The 14,390-nt window shown below is 47.2% G+C and overlaps 2 protein-coding genes across 2 annotated transcripts in view; both read right to left on the reverse strand.

The window, feature by feature from the left end:
- Positions 1–3,671: 3,671 nt before the first annotated feature.
- LOC128968346 (ly6/PLAUR domain-containing protein 3-like) lies at positions 3,672–5,746 on the reverse strand. Its single transcript, XM_054382771.1, has 3 exons — positions 5,692–5,746; positions 4,819–4,935; positions 3,672–3,877 (listed from the first exon to the last, which is right to left on the reverse strand). Exons 1-3 carry the CDS (start codon positions 5,744–5,746, stop codon positions 3,672–3,674), a joined length of 378 nt encoding a protein of 125 aa, XP_054238746.1.
- Positions 5,747–6,805: 1,059 nt separating this feature from the next.
- TACC2 (transforming acidic coiled-coil containing protein 2) overlaps positions 6,806–14,390 on the reverse strand; it is a 37,073-nt gene continuing 29,488 nt past the window's right edge. Inside the window, exons 10-13 of the mRNA XM_054382166.1 lie at positions 10,369–10,529; positions 9,698–9,804; positions 9,220–9,340; positions 6,806–7,347 (exon numbers count right to left, since the gene is read on the reverse strand). Of these exons, the coding sequence (XP_054238141.1) occupies positions 7,282–7,347; positions 9,220–9,340; positions 9,698–9,804; positions 10,369–10,529 (455 nt within the window). The 3' untranslated portion in view covers positions 6,806–7,281. The remainder of the gene's footprint in view (positions 7,348–9,219; positions 9,341–9,697; positions 9,805–10,368; positions 10,530–14,390) is intronic.

Raw genomic sequence — 14,390 nt, forward strand, 5'->3', positions numbered from 1 at the left:
GCTTGGACCCTGCTCCCGCTGTGGACGAATACTGACACACATTAAATCCTACACTTGCACAGAAGCTCTTTGAGGAAGAGCTCAAGCATGGGGGCACCTTGTTCAGATGTGCCCTCCTGGCAGGTCCCAGAGGCTCCTGCCTTTGAGAAGACTGGAAAAACAAGGAAACTCTGTCTGCAGTGCCAAACCCAAGAGGATAGAAAGAACCCATAGAAATCGTGATTTGAGGCTACCTCTAAGTCCTACAAGTTACACTTATCATTGAGAGTTTCTCTCTTATACATCAGAAATTATCAATCTCTAGCTTTGGAGATCCTTTCCAGGTGAGAGGCTGGCATTAAACCCCAACCTAGTACTTACCCAACTGACCCACTGCATAAATCCACCTAACACAACAGATGAAAAGGAAGCCTTCTTATTTTTAGTGGCAGCAGAAGGCATTTTGTTATCACTTTCTGCTCCTCTTGTCCCAGCTGTCTGCCAACATGAAGGAAGAAAAAGAGTACACCACTGAGCCAGGAATGATTAGACTTCAGACAACCAAACTAAAGACAATTACTTTGTGTCTTACATGTGACTGGGGTTAGCTCTGCACAGTCACAGCAATGGAAACTTTAAAGCATTTGCTGTATTTTTAAGGTAGGATATTGTGTATTAAACCCCAGTTTTAATAGGGCTTTAAAAAGATTCCTTCTATTTTGTTCCATTTTTTTTCTGTGCTTGTCTTCCTGTTCATGTTTATGTCAAGGACCATTGTGAAGCCCCTCTGGTACCATCAGCCCATCAGTATGGTTTACCATTTCTAGGTAAATAGAGGCATGCAGTCTTCAGGTTCACAATTAGGCAGGGGAAATGTCAGAGCCGTACCAAGCAAACCACAGCCTGCTACCTGCTGGGTGACACAATCAAACGGAGGCAGTGGGAGGCTGTGAGCTGCCTGAAGATCCCAGTCCTGGCTGTAGCCAGGAGTGACAGATGGTGTTTGTCAAGAGGATAGAGCCTTACCTTCTTATTTTATCATGGAAACATCACAGGAAGAAAAGGATCACCATCCCCTCTTTTATCTCCCAGACTTGAGAACTACAGCCCCCAGAAAGAGAGCTCCTGCTGGAAAGCAGACCGCCAGGTGTACCTGGAGATGCCAGTTTCAAGATGCAGCTTTGTTTATGGAGAGACAGCATCAGCCACTGCATGTATTTTATTTTCTCATTAAGGAAGTGCACTGAGCTTACACAGGGATCACACTCACCACAGACTTATCCTTACAGAGCCAGCAGAAAACAGAGACACAATCAGTACAGCGTTTCCCCTGGCAGAGCAGGTTGAAGGAAGGGACTCAAGATGAGAGTGGAATGAAAAACACTTCAACCAATTTATCTTTACACTGATGAGATACTGAAGGGTAAATTAACATTCTCAGCCCAGATCTGCTGCACTGCTGCCATCTTTATACTCCACAGCTTTATCAGAACTCTATTCAGCGACTAAACACAGAGCAGAGCCACCTCACATGAGAGCTCATTCAAACAGAACCCCAGGCACAGTCTGAAGCCACAGCCTACAGGAGATGATCCATGCAGAGGGAAGAGGACAAAAAAACAGAGACAGTTTGGTCCATGTGACCCGCAACAGCTACAACACAGGCTTGGGGTACACTCTAGGTGGAGGTTTCACTGGTACCATTTGAAGAAGCTCTCTCTAGAGTCTGCAGTCTTAACACCATTTTTGTGAACGTGCAGAGTTCTGCCTGGAATTGATTCTTCCAAGAATTATACTGAAGAAAGTCACAACACAAAGCTAGTGAGAAGGCTACTTTGCCATGGATTTTGTGAGTTCAATAAACCTGGTGACCAAATCTTTCTGCAAACCACCAACTAAGCTAGAACTTGAAACTAGAACCTCTACTCCAATGACACCAGCTGGACTTTAAAGCCAGTCTCATGGGTATTGTGTGCCAGAGATCAGACCAGAGCAGCACAGCTGGACATCAACATTTAGAAATATCATTCATCTGCTGCTCTGTGTCTCCAAGTTTGGAGTCAAAGGAGTCCTACCCTGCTCTCCAACATCACAGACCCAAGAGCCTGCTTGGCACTACCACATCGTACATTAAGTTGCTCCTTATCTTGCCTTGCGTCCACACAGCCACTGCAAAGGACCACCTGCCTGCTAGCCACTGACCACGCAATCACAGAATCATTCAGGTTGGAGAAGACCCTCAGGATCACCAAGAACAACCAAGAACCCTGCTCTACAAGGCTCACCCCCAACCCACATCCCCAAGCACCACATCCAAACCACCATTAAACACATCCAGACTTGGGGACTCCACCACCTCCCTGGGCAGCACATTTTAATCCCTGACCACTCTTGCTGGGAAAAATTTTTTCCTAATGTCCAGACTAAACCTACCCAGTGGCAGCTTGAGGCCATTCCCTCTTGTCCTACCACTAATTGCCTGTGAGAAGAGCCCAGCACCAGCCTCTCTACAATGCCCTTTCAGGTAGTTGTACAGAGCCATGAGGTCTCCCCTCAGCCTCCTCTTTTACAAACCAAACAGCCCCAGGTCCTTCAGTCACTCCTCATAAGATTTATTCTCCAGGCCCTTCCCAGCTTCCTTGCCCTCCCAGTGCAGGATGCCTTCCTTCATGGTGGCCCATCCTGGGTCACCTCCTTGGTAAGACTGCAATGAAGGGATTACTGCAAATACTGATGTAGTTCCTTCTATCCCCACGAGTCTCAAAGTAGTTTCATTCACTTTGCAACCAGAGAAGGATCCATAAACCACCCGAGGCCAACCCAATCACATCACTGAAGGGGAAGCTACATACTCTTACTCTCAAAGTAGGAAGGTTAGGATAGTGAGGGATTAACCACACAGCTGCCACCACAGGAAGAATTTGGACAAAGGAGTCTGCTTTTACCCAGGTTATAATTTGCCTACAGGACAGGGATTAATTAACCACTTGCTCTCTGAACAAGCAGCAGAGCTGGAAGGAGCTGATCTTTGGAGGGGGCTTACCAGTTCAAACAACTTCCACGTGCTTTTTCTTTCCTCTTTCAGAGCTGTGGTAGGATTCTCAGAGCATCAGAACAGAGAAGACTTCAAGGTGTTTCTTTTCCCCCCAGGAAACACAGATAAGATAACGTACCTCCAGGCACCCTTCTCTTTATGACCTCCTCTCACCAGCTTGCATCAATACCAAACCATCTTTAGTTCAGGTTCTCTGGCTCTGTCCAGCTCACAAAACACTCCCTGACAGACTTCTTTGCTTGCTAGAATTTTCAGCCACTGTGTGCTTGAAAGTTTTAGCTGGCTTCTGAAGGCCTGCCAACAGTAGAAAGCTATCTGGAAGATATTGGTGCTTTGCCCTACCACAAAGGCTACCTGCAGCTAAGTTTTGTCCTTCTCTTTAAACACTATGCGGTAAGAAAACATCACAGATTGTCACAACCAACCCCTTACAGTGAAGAAGAAGAGGACAGCATTTCTTACATATAGGTCAGGACATAGCAGATGGAACAATTTTTATCTGAACATCTGTCAGGTCTGCCTACTGCTTTTTGCCTACTGAGAAATACAGGAGACGGAGCAACGTGGTGAGGAAACAGAACCATCCCTTCCTAAGGCGGCAGACTGGCTGCTTCGGGACACTCTTCTGGTGCCCCCCTCACGTCAGCTTCAACAAGGGGTGCCAGAGCAAGGAAAAGGCGAGGAGGGAGAAGTAGCCTGTGGAGGTGGTGACCCTTGGAGCCAGGCCCTTTGCGTTGCAGTTGTTTGTGTAGCAGCAGTGGATGCTCACTCCGGGGGCTCTGGATCCGTCCCGCCTCGCCCGCTCGCAGAAGGACCTGAATGAGCAGGACTTCATCACACCACCTGCAACAGAGCCGCAGTGAACCCAGAGGGACCTGCACACTCCTGGTCAACCCCTCAGCACCAACCTGACCCCCAGTTCTGACCAGTGCCCCCGGGGTTGGCTGTTCTTTCCAAGCCAGTGAATACGATCAGGCTGCAGCACACTAACAAGCTTCCACTTCAGGTCATAACTGAAATTCAGCTCCCATGGCCACTGCATCAGCTCCTTCCATTTAGCTCCTGTGCTTAGGGGAGCATGAGGTCTGCTCATGGCTAGAGGAGTAGGTTCAGACTGGATCTTAGGAAGAAGTTTTTCAGTACAAGGGTGGTGAGACTCTGGGACACACTGCACAGGGAGGTTGTGGATGCTTCCTCCCTGGGGGTGTTCAAGACCAGGCTGGATGAGGCCTTGAGCAGCTGAGTCCAGTTGAGAGGTGTCCCTGGGCATGGTGGGGAGGTTGGAGGAGATGATCTCTGAGGTTCCTTCCAACCCCAGCCATTCTATGATTCTGTGATCTTAGCTGCACTGCTGCAGCTTAACTATCCCTGAACGTGCTCAAACGCAGCCCTTCGTGAGCTTCTTTCCATGCCTCATTTCCACATCAGTCATTTAACTACAACGTGACAGATTCAGGTAAGGAATGGACAATATTTGGAAGGCTTTTTTACAGCTTCCACACAGTGTAGGTATTTACCATGGCATCCTGACAGATCACACCCTGTGGGATTTTGTATCAGATCGCTGCCTAACCAACAGAATTAGGGACTGGGAGTTATTAATAGAGTTTATTTGGAGAGCAAATGTTCACTTTTGCTTTTCTCCTTAGTGCCACTCTGAGTGGTTGGACTTGGTGATCTCAAAGGTCTCCTCCAACCTCACCAGTTCTCTGATTCTACACTCCTCTCTTTCCACCACCAATTAGTAACCAGCTAATGAGTCTGAACTGATTGTGACAACTTACTTGCTTGTCCTCTGATGATGGCACAGGCATCTGAATGGCCTGGGCACTGCTGGGCTCCTTGTCTGTTACAGTCTTCATCACTAGAGCCTACACAGGTGTAACACTGCAGTGCTTCACCTGGTATGGAGGAAAACAAGACCACTTAGAACAGCAGTGTTCACAAGAAGTACAGGAGAACATCAGTCTGTCTTCTTTGGCTTGGAGCAAGTAAAACAAAATTGCAGAGGTTTAAAAAAGCCCTAAAGCTTCTGCTAATCTTGTCTTTTTGTTTTATGGAAGTGGTCCAGATACTCATTTTAGAAAGAAACCAGGCATGTAGAACCATCAATTACTTGCTACAGTTTGTGAATTAAACCAACCCAAGCACACCTGATGCTCTGTACTTGCTTCTGTGCCTCCTCGTAACACTTTCAGAGCACAGTCCCCTGTAACCAGCTGCAGTATCATGGGGTTTAGCCTCTCTGTCACCATCTTTGGCCCACAGTGCCATGAAATGTACACTGTAAGCACAGCCAGTCTTACAATGATCCCTATTTTGCTTTCTCCTAAAGCACCAATTCATCTGGAAGCACACCATCACCTCTCAGTATGTGCTATTTCCAAATGCAAGCTGAATTGGGAATGTATTTAAAAGAAACAACTTGCAGAGCGGAAGGCACACTTGCCCTCCACACAGCATTTACATGTCCCAGCATACATACTCCTGTGTACATCACACAGCAGAGGTGAAACCCTCTGCTGCCAACCACACACACAGACCAGCCTGACACCAACCCAACCCAGGACAGCAGCCCACAGCAGCAAAGAGGCTCAGTCATGCCCCAAGTAGGAAATGAAAGAGGAATAATAAAGGAAAGGGAATCATTGACTTACTTTTGAGTATGAAAAGGGAGCTGAGAAGAACCAGGCTGAGGACTGTCCACATCATGGAGATCCAGGAGATGCACCATTAGACAAGGGAAGGAATTTGTTTGCTATTAAGGCTTTAATGCTTGTCTTACATAGCTAATCCTCTGCAGAGGATAACTTAAAGGATAAAGAGGTGTGCAAGAATGCTACTTATCTAGCTTATTCTGGTGGTACTTCTAGCACCACAACCCCTGCAGGCCAGTTCCCCCAGCAGCAGGGAGAAGAAAATGTGCTCACCTCTCAGTGACAGAGGTGCTTAAACCCCACCACCCCTTCAGTGCATCTCAGCCTCCAACTCATGCAGATGGGCTCTTGACCTTTGCCTGTGGGACAGGACACGGGGGCATGGCTTTAAACTGAAAGAGAGTACAGCTGGATGAGACATTAGGAAGAAATTCTTCAGTGGAAGGCTGGTGAGCCACTGGCACAGGTTACCCAGGGAAGCTGTGGATGCTCCCTCCCTGAAAGTGTTCAAGAACAGGTTGGATGAGGCTTGAGCAACCTGGGCTGGTGGGAGGTGTCCCTGCCCAGGGCAGAGGGGTTGGAACTGGATGATCTTTAAGATCCCTTCTGCCCCAAACCAGTCTATGGTTCTGTGATTTGCTGGATCAGGGCCAAAATATTAAACACTTCAGAGAATTAAACCTACACTTGAGACCTGAGTGCTCTCTGTATTTCTGTGTTTGTGTAGAGAGCAGCCAGAGACAGACACAGGGACATGCACACCAGTGGTGCATTCCTGGGACCTACAGAACACTCCCAGCAGTCACCCAGGAAGTGCCTCCCATGAAGGAACTCAGGGAGAGCTGCTGTGCCTGGTGCTGCCCATGCAGGGAGCAGGGGCAGTGCCTCAAACTGACCTTCCCCAAGGGGCATGAGGGGCAGTGCCTCAAACTGACCTTCACCAAGGGGCATCAGGGACAGTGCCTCAAACTGGCCTTCCCCAAGGGGCATGAGGGGCAGTGCCCAAACTGACTTTCCCCAAGGGGCATGAGAGGCAGTGCCTCAAAGAGAGCCGTGCTGAGCTTCAGCTTTCAACGAAAAGGTTTATTTACCATAAAGAATTTCACTGCTGTGCCATGCATTGCCTTTTCTGGTATTTCCCCCCACCCCTTTTCTTTTTTTTCCTTTTAAACTTTATTTTACAAATCAGCAAATGCAGATAAAGTTTACACTCCTTAAGGCAAGAGTTCCCATGCAAGTAATACATGTTTATATTAAATCCAAAAGACATCCAACATGGGAACTCATGTACAAAGGGAAGGCTTAGGATCAGCAATTTGTAATTTCTTCGAGAACTTGACAATCTCCCTGATACAGGAACTTTTGAGATCAACTTGCTATGAATTATACTATGAAAATGCAAACAATAGCAAGAAATTCTGATAGTCATCTTGGTACTGCATACAATTAAATCAACTTTATTTAGAAAGAAAATACAGTAGTGCATACGAAAAAAAGTGAAAATAGAACCTGCCCACGGAAAGGCATGGGCAGCAGTGTGCCAGTGGTCATATTGCACTCGAGATCCAAGTCCAGAGATTTGGTTAAAAGTTAGCTTTTCCCCATTTTGGCAATCAGTTCATCACAAATCTTTGTTAATTCTTCTATCTCTTTGTTCTGGAAAACAAAAGGTGATGTGAAGTGTTACGACAGACATGGCTGTGTTCAGGTGAGGTTTGGGCTTTTGTATGCTGACAGACCTCTGGGAGAAGTGTGAGACAGTGCAGTTCTCTCCAAGAGCAAGGGAAGTATCTGCACGTAGACATACACATGTGTCAGTCCAGCAGGTTTAGGGAGGTTCTCCCCCCCTTCTGCTCTGCCCTGCAATAACACCTGCAATACTGTGTCCAGGTTTGGGTTCCCCAGTTCAAGACAGACAGAGACCTGCTGGAGAGAATCCAATGGAGAGCTATGAGGATGATGAAGGAACTTGATTAGGGGGAAGGAACTTTGATTAGGGGACTTGAGCATCTCCCCTGTGAAGAGAGACTGAGAGCCCTGGGGCTGTTTAGTCTGGAGACGAGAAGACTGAGAGAGAGGGGATCTGATCAATGTCTATCAAGAGCTGAGGGGTGGGTGTCAAGGGGAGGGGGCCAGGCTCTTTTGGGTGGTTCACAGTGATAAGACAAGGAACAACAGGTTCAAACTTGAACATAGAAGATTTCAGCTCAACATGAGGAGAAACTTCTTTCCAGTGAGGGTGACAGAGCACTGGAACAGGCTGCCCAGGGGGGTTGTGGAGTCTCCTTCTCTGCAGACTTTCCAAACCCACCTGGATGCATTCCTGTGCAGACTACCCTAAGTGATGCTGCTCTGCAAGGGGGGTTGGACCTGATGATCTCTGGAGGTCCCTTCCAACCTCTGATACACTGTGAGACTGTGAATATCTTCCCTATGTAGAAAGACTGAGAGTCCTGGGGCTGTGTAGTTTGGAGAGGAGAAGGCTGAGAGGGGATCTGATCAAAGTCTATAAATATCTGAGGGGTGGGTGTGAAGATGAAGGTGCCAGGCTCTTTTGGGTGGTGCCCAGTAACAGGGCACAGAACAACAGGTACAAGCTTCAACACAGGGAATTCCACCTCAACATAAGGAGAAGCTTCTTTCCTGTGAGGGTACTGGAGCAGGCTGCCCAGAATGGTTGTGGAGTCTCCTTCTCTGAAGCTTCAAATCCTGCCTGGATGTGTTCCTGAGTGTCCTGCCCTAGATGATCCTGCTCTGGCAGGGGGGTTGGACTCAATCTCTAGAGGTCCCTTCCAACCCCACCATTCTATGATGTGTGCACACACAGCGCAGCTACACACACTGCACTCCAACACTGTGCTTACTGACTGCCACCTGCAGCTCCTCTGACTTCAGAGAACACAATTCAGCACTGGAGCAGACAGCTTTGCAGCCATACTTCCTAGCACATGACACAACACATCTGTTTATGTCTAGGCTGTACTCTTGTGGCTCTTTTCATCCCATTTGGCAGGGGCTCCAAGGAAGGATGGGGCTGCCCTACAGTGAAAGCAAGCTCCTCTGCTGAGCTGGAGCACATGGCATCTCCTACCGTCACTTCTGCCCTAAGCTGTACAAACCTGGACCTGGTCATTTGCTCTGTGTTAACTAGGGAGCCATATGAGCTAGCACTGGAATTACAGGGAAAGTAAACAGAAGAAAAGAAGAACTAAACCAAGACTTTTAACCTGAAAACCAAAGCAACCCAAGGGCCATGCTGGTACATAGGTGCACTCAGCTTTGGTTGAGTTTGGATCACCTTGCCTGTGGCACAGCCTGGCAGGGGCCCATGCCTTTCCCTGAACTGCAAAGCTGCTCTCGCTGGGGCCAGGGAGCTGCTGGCTTAGCTGGACATGAGGAACAAGGAGGACCCACATTGGTCTTCCTCAGACCTTGTCTGTAGTCTGAGCTCCAGAGGACAGCTGGATGCAGCCACTCTGGGGAAGTTTCACTTCATCCCTGGGTGAAAAGAGCTCAGCTGCCACTTACCTTTTGTTCCAGTGTTCGTTCCAAGGCGTCCACTTTCAGCTGCTCTTTCCGAAGGCTGGCCTGATAGGCTGCTTGCTCTTGCTGAGCCTTGCCTCTCACTTGTGCAATTTCAGCATTGGCTCTAGAAGAAACACAGATTTTGGTCAGGTCAGGTTTGCTACAGGAACAGATTGCCCAGAGAAGCTGTGGATGTCCCATCCCTGGAAATGTCCAAGGCCAGGTTGGATGTGGCTTTGAGCAGCCCAGTCTAGTGGAAGCTGTCCTGCCATGGCAGGGAGGATGAAACTGGATAATCTTTAAGGTTCCTTCCAATCTAAACCACTCTATGATTCTGTGACTATGGCATTTCATTCCATCCTCCACCACACAGCAGCCTGTGCTCTGCACATTGAAGGGGCAGCTTTGGGATGCAAGGTCCAGCCACAGGGATCCTCCTGCAGCATGAACTCCTGAGAGAGAGATGTGTACAATCCATTACCTGTCCAGTTTTTCCTCAGCATGGATTTTGAGGGCTTGGTACCTTTGCTCCTCCTTCTTCACTCGTGATAAGTACTCCTGTGCACATTTTTTTAACACTTCTTCATTCTTAAATGACAAGATTACACCAAATTTAATCCAAGAGGTTGAAGTGTAGAACAAGCACCTATTTGCAGGAGTCACATTCAGATCTTCTGAGGGCTGTGGTCCAACACAGACACCCCCACAGAGAGGCCCTCTGAAGCAACATTACCCAGTGCAAAATGCTTTGCAGTTCTTCTATTTGCATTTGATACAAGGCTGTGATCCTTCACCTGAGGGTTATGTCTGCCACATGCTTTAGACACAGCCTCTGACTGAGGAATTCACATCCCAGGTTTGAACAGAATGCTCAGCCCAGAAGCCAGCCCTGCCACAAGCTCAAGTGCTGCAGGGATGTGCCATCTATTGTCATCACAGTGTGACAGATGGGAGCAAGATACTCCTGGGTAAAATCTTCAGCTTTTTACAGCTACTCCAAAATGAAAGCACAAATGAGCATTTGTATGCTCCCTCCCCCCATGCAGTACCTCAGATTTGGCTGGAAACAAAGCTGTGCCTTCTGCTGAGCAGCACTGGCAGGAAGGAGAGCCTGCTCAGCTCTGCTCTTTAGGAGACCTCACCACAACTCACCTTCCGAAACCCCTCCAGGACTTCTTTCATTTTCTCATATCTCCTGAAAAGATCTGCCAGGGATTTCTCCACTGAGTTCAGATCTGCCAAAGCTTGCTCCTTCTCCACTATCAGCTGCTGAACAGTGTGATGGGAGACAGATTTCTCTCTCTGTTCATCCTCTGTCAGAAAGAAGAGAGGGGCAGGGGGAAAAAAAGCAATGTTCAGAAGGGCCAGTAGTAGTTAGAACATTGACTTCACTACCCTCTGTAGCTTCTCCTATGCAATGTTCAGAAGGGCAGTAGTAGTTAGAACACTGACTTCACTACCCTCTGTAGCTCTCCCATGTAAAATCCTGGGGCATCACAGAACCTAATTTTCATTCAGACTTCTATGGTTTGAAATAGAAAGAAGGATACAAGCCTTGGTCTGAATTAAGTGTTTCCTAGTGCTGGTCAGCTCTGAAATGTCAAAGTGGATGCTGTCAGTTCCCAGGCAGATGAATCTCTTCCTTTTGTATATTATAGCCTTTCATACACTTTTTTTTGTAGTCTGAGGCCAGAGCAGTGAGGATGCTGTCAGCTCATGTTGGCTATGTCCTCTGCTCCTCTGCACACCCCCTGACAGCACCTTGCTGGGGCACAGCCTGACCTGAGGTTATTTTGTTCTGTGCCATGAAGAAGACAAAGAACCAGAGAAGGTTTACTTAGGATCTGTACTGAGTCTGCAGCATTGGAATCTGCCAAGTCTTTAATTTACTGGTGCACAAACCCCTTGGATGTGGCAGAACCAAGAAACACAGAGTCCTGCAGTGCCACAGCAGTTTGGTAACATTTAGTATTTCATAAGAAAATAAACCTTCTTTTCTATTTTGTCTTCTTAAAGACACTCTGTGATCTTCTTTGACATCAAAATGAACATATTCTCAGGTAAAATGAGAAAAGAATTTGTCACTCATTTGTTTTCCTAAATCTGAGCAGCTGTCACCTTGTGTTCCAGCACAAGGCTGGTTTAGTCATGCTGGAGCTTGCACACTGCCTAGCTTGACTCCAAAACACTTACTGGCAGAGTCCTGTTGGCAAAACCTCTGCTGATGCAACTCCATGCAAGGGAGTTTGCAAGATCACATCATCTATTTAAAAAGAATTTAATGTCACAGCTTCACTTTTCCTGACACTGCTGTCTGGGGTCTTCTAATGTGTTTCTAGAGAAAACCAGACAGTAATTCATGGCTCACTTGCTCGCAGTCAGCAAGCTCCTCCTGTTTCACCCAGGGCACCATGGTGCCTTCCTCTCTCCTCAGCTGGATGAACTCCTCACTCATCCTCACTGCCACTAACTTTAGTGGCACATGGGAATTATGGGTGAGGCAATGCAGGATCACAGAGTGGCTTGGGTTCAAAAGGACCTTTAAAGCTCATCTAGTCCAGCCCCTGCAACTAGAGCATTCTGTTGAGAGCCCAGTCCAACCAGACCTGGAATGTCTCCAGAGATGGGGAATCCACCACCCCTCTGGTGCCAACCTGTGCCAGTGTTTGGCCACCCTCAGTGTAAGAAATGTCTTCCTTCTACCTAGTCTGCATCTCCCTTCTTGCAGTTTAAAATTATCACCCCCTTTCCTGTCACAACAGGTCCTGCTACAACACTGTCCCCATCTTTCCTGCAGGCCCCCTTTAACTACTGGAAGACTGATGCTCCCTTTTTCTAGAGGTGTCCATGGACCAGGGAACGAGCTGAGGAGGGGAAAACAGAGACTCTACATTAGGGAAAGGAGTGACATCTTAATGAGAAAGAGGTTCCAGTGAGCTTTAGGAAACGGGTATCTGATGATCTCAGTAAGAGTTAAGATACATTTCAAACCAGAGTGGCTAAATACCACAGAAAACAGAAAGTGGCCCCTGGCTGGAGAGGGGTTGGAGGATCTCTGTGACACTTTCTATAGCTACAGTTTAGCTCTAGTGAAAAAGCTGCTGAGTGGAACTGTTCTGAGAGCTAAAGGTTTGACTGGCAGCCTGTTAAGAAGTTACAGTTCATTTGTTTCTAAAGATATTTCTGAGGTTGTGCAATTAAAATCCTTTAATTAAAACTGCTTCCCTGTCTGCACCACACAGGACTAACACTCACTATCCACACTGAGCACCACCACAGCAGATCAGCTTTCAGGCTCAGCACAGTGCTACTGACATTACTTCATGGGAATGCAGCAAAAACAGAGAACAAAAGCAAAAGAAACTCAACCAAAATGCAAAATGCTGGTGTGAAGTTTGGTGAAAAGCTTTACTTACCAGGCTTGCCTGTTTTGTTTTTGCAAGCAAATAGCAAGAAGCAAAACAAAAAAACAGAAGCAAAATAGAAAATCAGGAATTGTTAGGAAAGCAGAAAATAAGTAATGCAACATCCTGTAATGCACAAAGCTTCAACATCTCTTTGTTCTCCAGAATGAGAATTTTGTTCTGCATTTAAAGGCACAATTCTAAGGACACGTTTTTCCAAAGGAAAAAACCCCAACATTCCCAATCCACCCACAAAAAGGAAATCCCTAGCAGGGATTTGGGAGGGCTGTGACCAAGGAATGGGGAGGGTGGGGTGCAGTGAACGCTGGGGCTGCAGAGGCTCCATGCAGCTGTCCCTGCCACGCAGTTGTGAGCTGCACAACTCGGGCAGCAGTCAGCCAAGCAGCAGCACAAGCAGCAGCAGGCTGGCTCAGGAAGCCTGTTCCTTCTCCCGCCCTCTCCTCAGCATAAACAAGAATGCCTTAGGAGTGGAGGCAAGCATCAGAAAAAAAGGGAAAAACAGGTAAAGTGCCAGTGAAAAAAAATATGCAGAGGCACTACTAGGGATCTGCACACTGACAGCTTGCAGGCTCTGGCTGTACAGAGTGTGGCATGAAGCTAATTGCTGAAGCTCAGTCAGGTAATAGTGGGTTCTGTATGTATGTGACAGTGAGTACTCAACCTGCCAAAACCCTTGGAATCAAAGGCAATCACTGTTTGCAGTGCATGTTTCCTGTGCCTTTAGAGGCAAACATGCTCAGTCACATACTCTTCATCTGGAGCACTTCTGGTGCTCATTATACAGACACATGATAACCTATAAAAAGCTGAGCAGGGCCCATCAAGCACACTGAACAGTCATTACAGGGATTTGTGAAATGGGTTTGCTTTGTAATGCCCTCTCAAGGGGGCTGTGCAAGCAGCTCTGAAGGGTTAAGTCACAAACAGAAAGAGCACAGGCATTTCTGTTGTTCAGATGCACAATTTGCTTCAGCAGGGAGGCATTGCTGTGACCATAGGGCAGTGGGGTATATGCAAAGAGCACACAGACAATCATTTTCCTCCACAACATGGCATTTGGATGAGCAAATGCCTGTATCAAAAGGGACAGCAATTTGTGACACACGACAGGAGAAAACAAGACAATCAGACCCAAAATTGCCATTAAATGCAGGTAGAGGAAGCCTCACATTTAAGGTATTACCATGCTGCAGAATGTGCCCTAATTAACACAATGCTTTCTGTGGCACTGCTGGATCACCTCCTCTGCAAATGGACAGCAAATGACAGGATTCATAGCCACAGCTCTTACAAACCTTGCCACCAAGCACTTCAAAGACTGACTTGATACTCTGCATTTGAATGTGAAAGATCTATTTCCTTACTGGTCAATGGCCCAAGCTTTCATTAGGTTTGATTTCTTTGCAATAGGTGGAAGAGAGACTTGATTTCTGTCCTCTCTTGCTTGCTTTCTGTCCTCTCTTTCTTTCTGTTCATCCTTTATTTCTTGCCTTCTGTCCTCTCTTTCTTGCCTTCTGTCCTCTGTTGCCTTCTGTCTCTTTCTCTCTTGCCTTCTGTCCTCTCTTTCTTCCCTTCTGTCCTCTCTCTTTCTCTCCCTCTCTTTCTTACTTTCTATCACCCAAGAGTGCAAACAGGCTGGATTCACAGCACTCCCTGCTCGCAGTTACCATAACCTATAGATTAGGCTTTCTCTTGCATCTCACAGCCCAGGATGAACTCTGAGGCCACTCCTGAGGGCTTCTAACAATA

Source organism: Indicator indicator, chromosome 7, assembly GCF_027791375.1.
Source record: "Indicator indicator isolate 239-I01 chromosome 7, UM_Iind_1.1, whole genome shotgun sequence".
Taxonomy (NCBI): Eukaryota; Metazoa; Chordata; class Aves; order Piciformes; family Indicatoridae; genus Indicator; species Indicator indicator.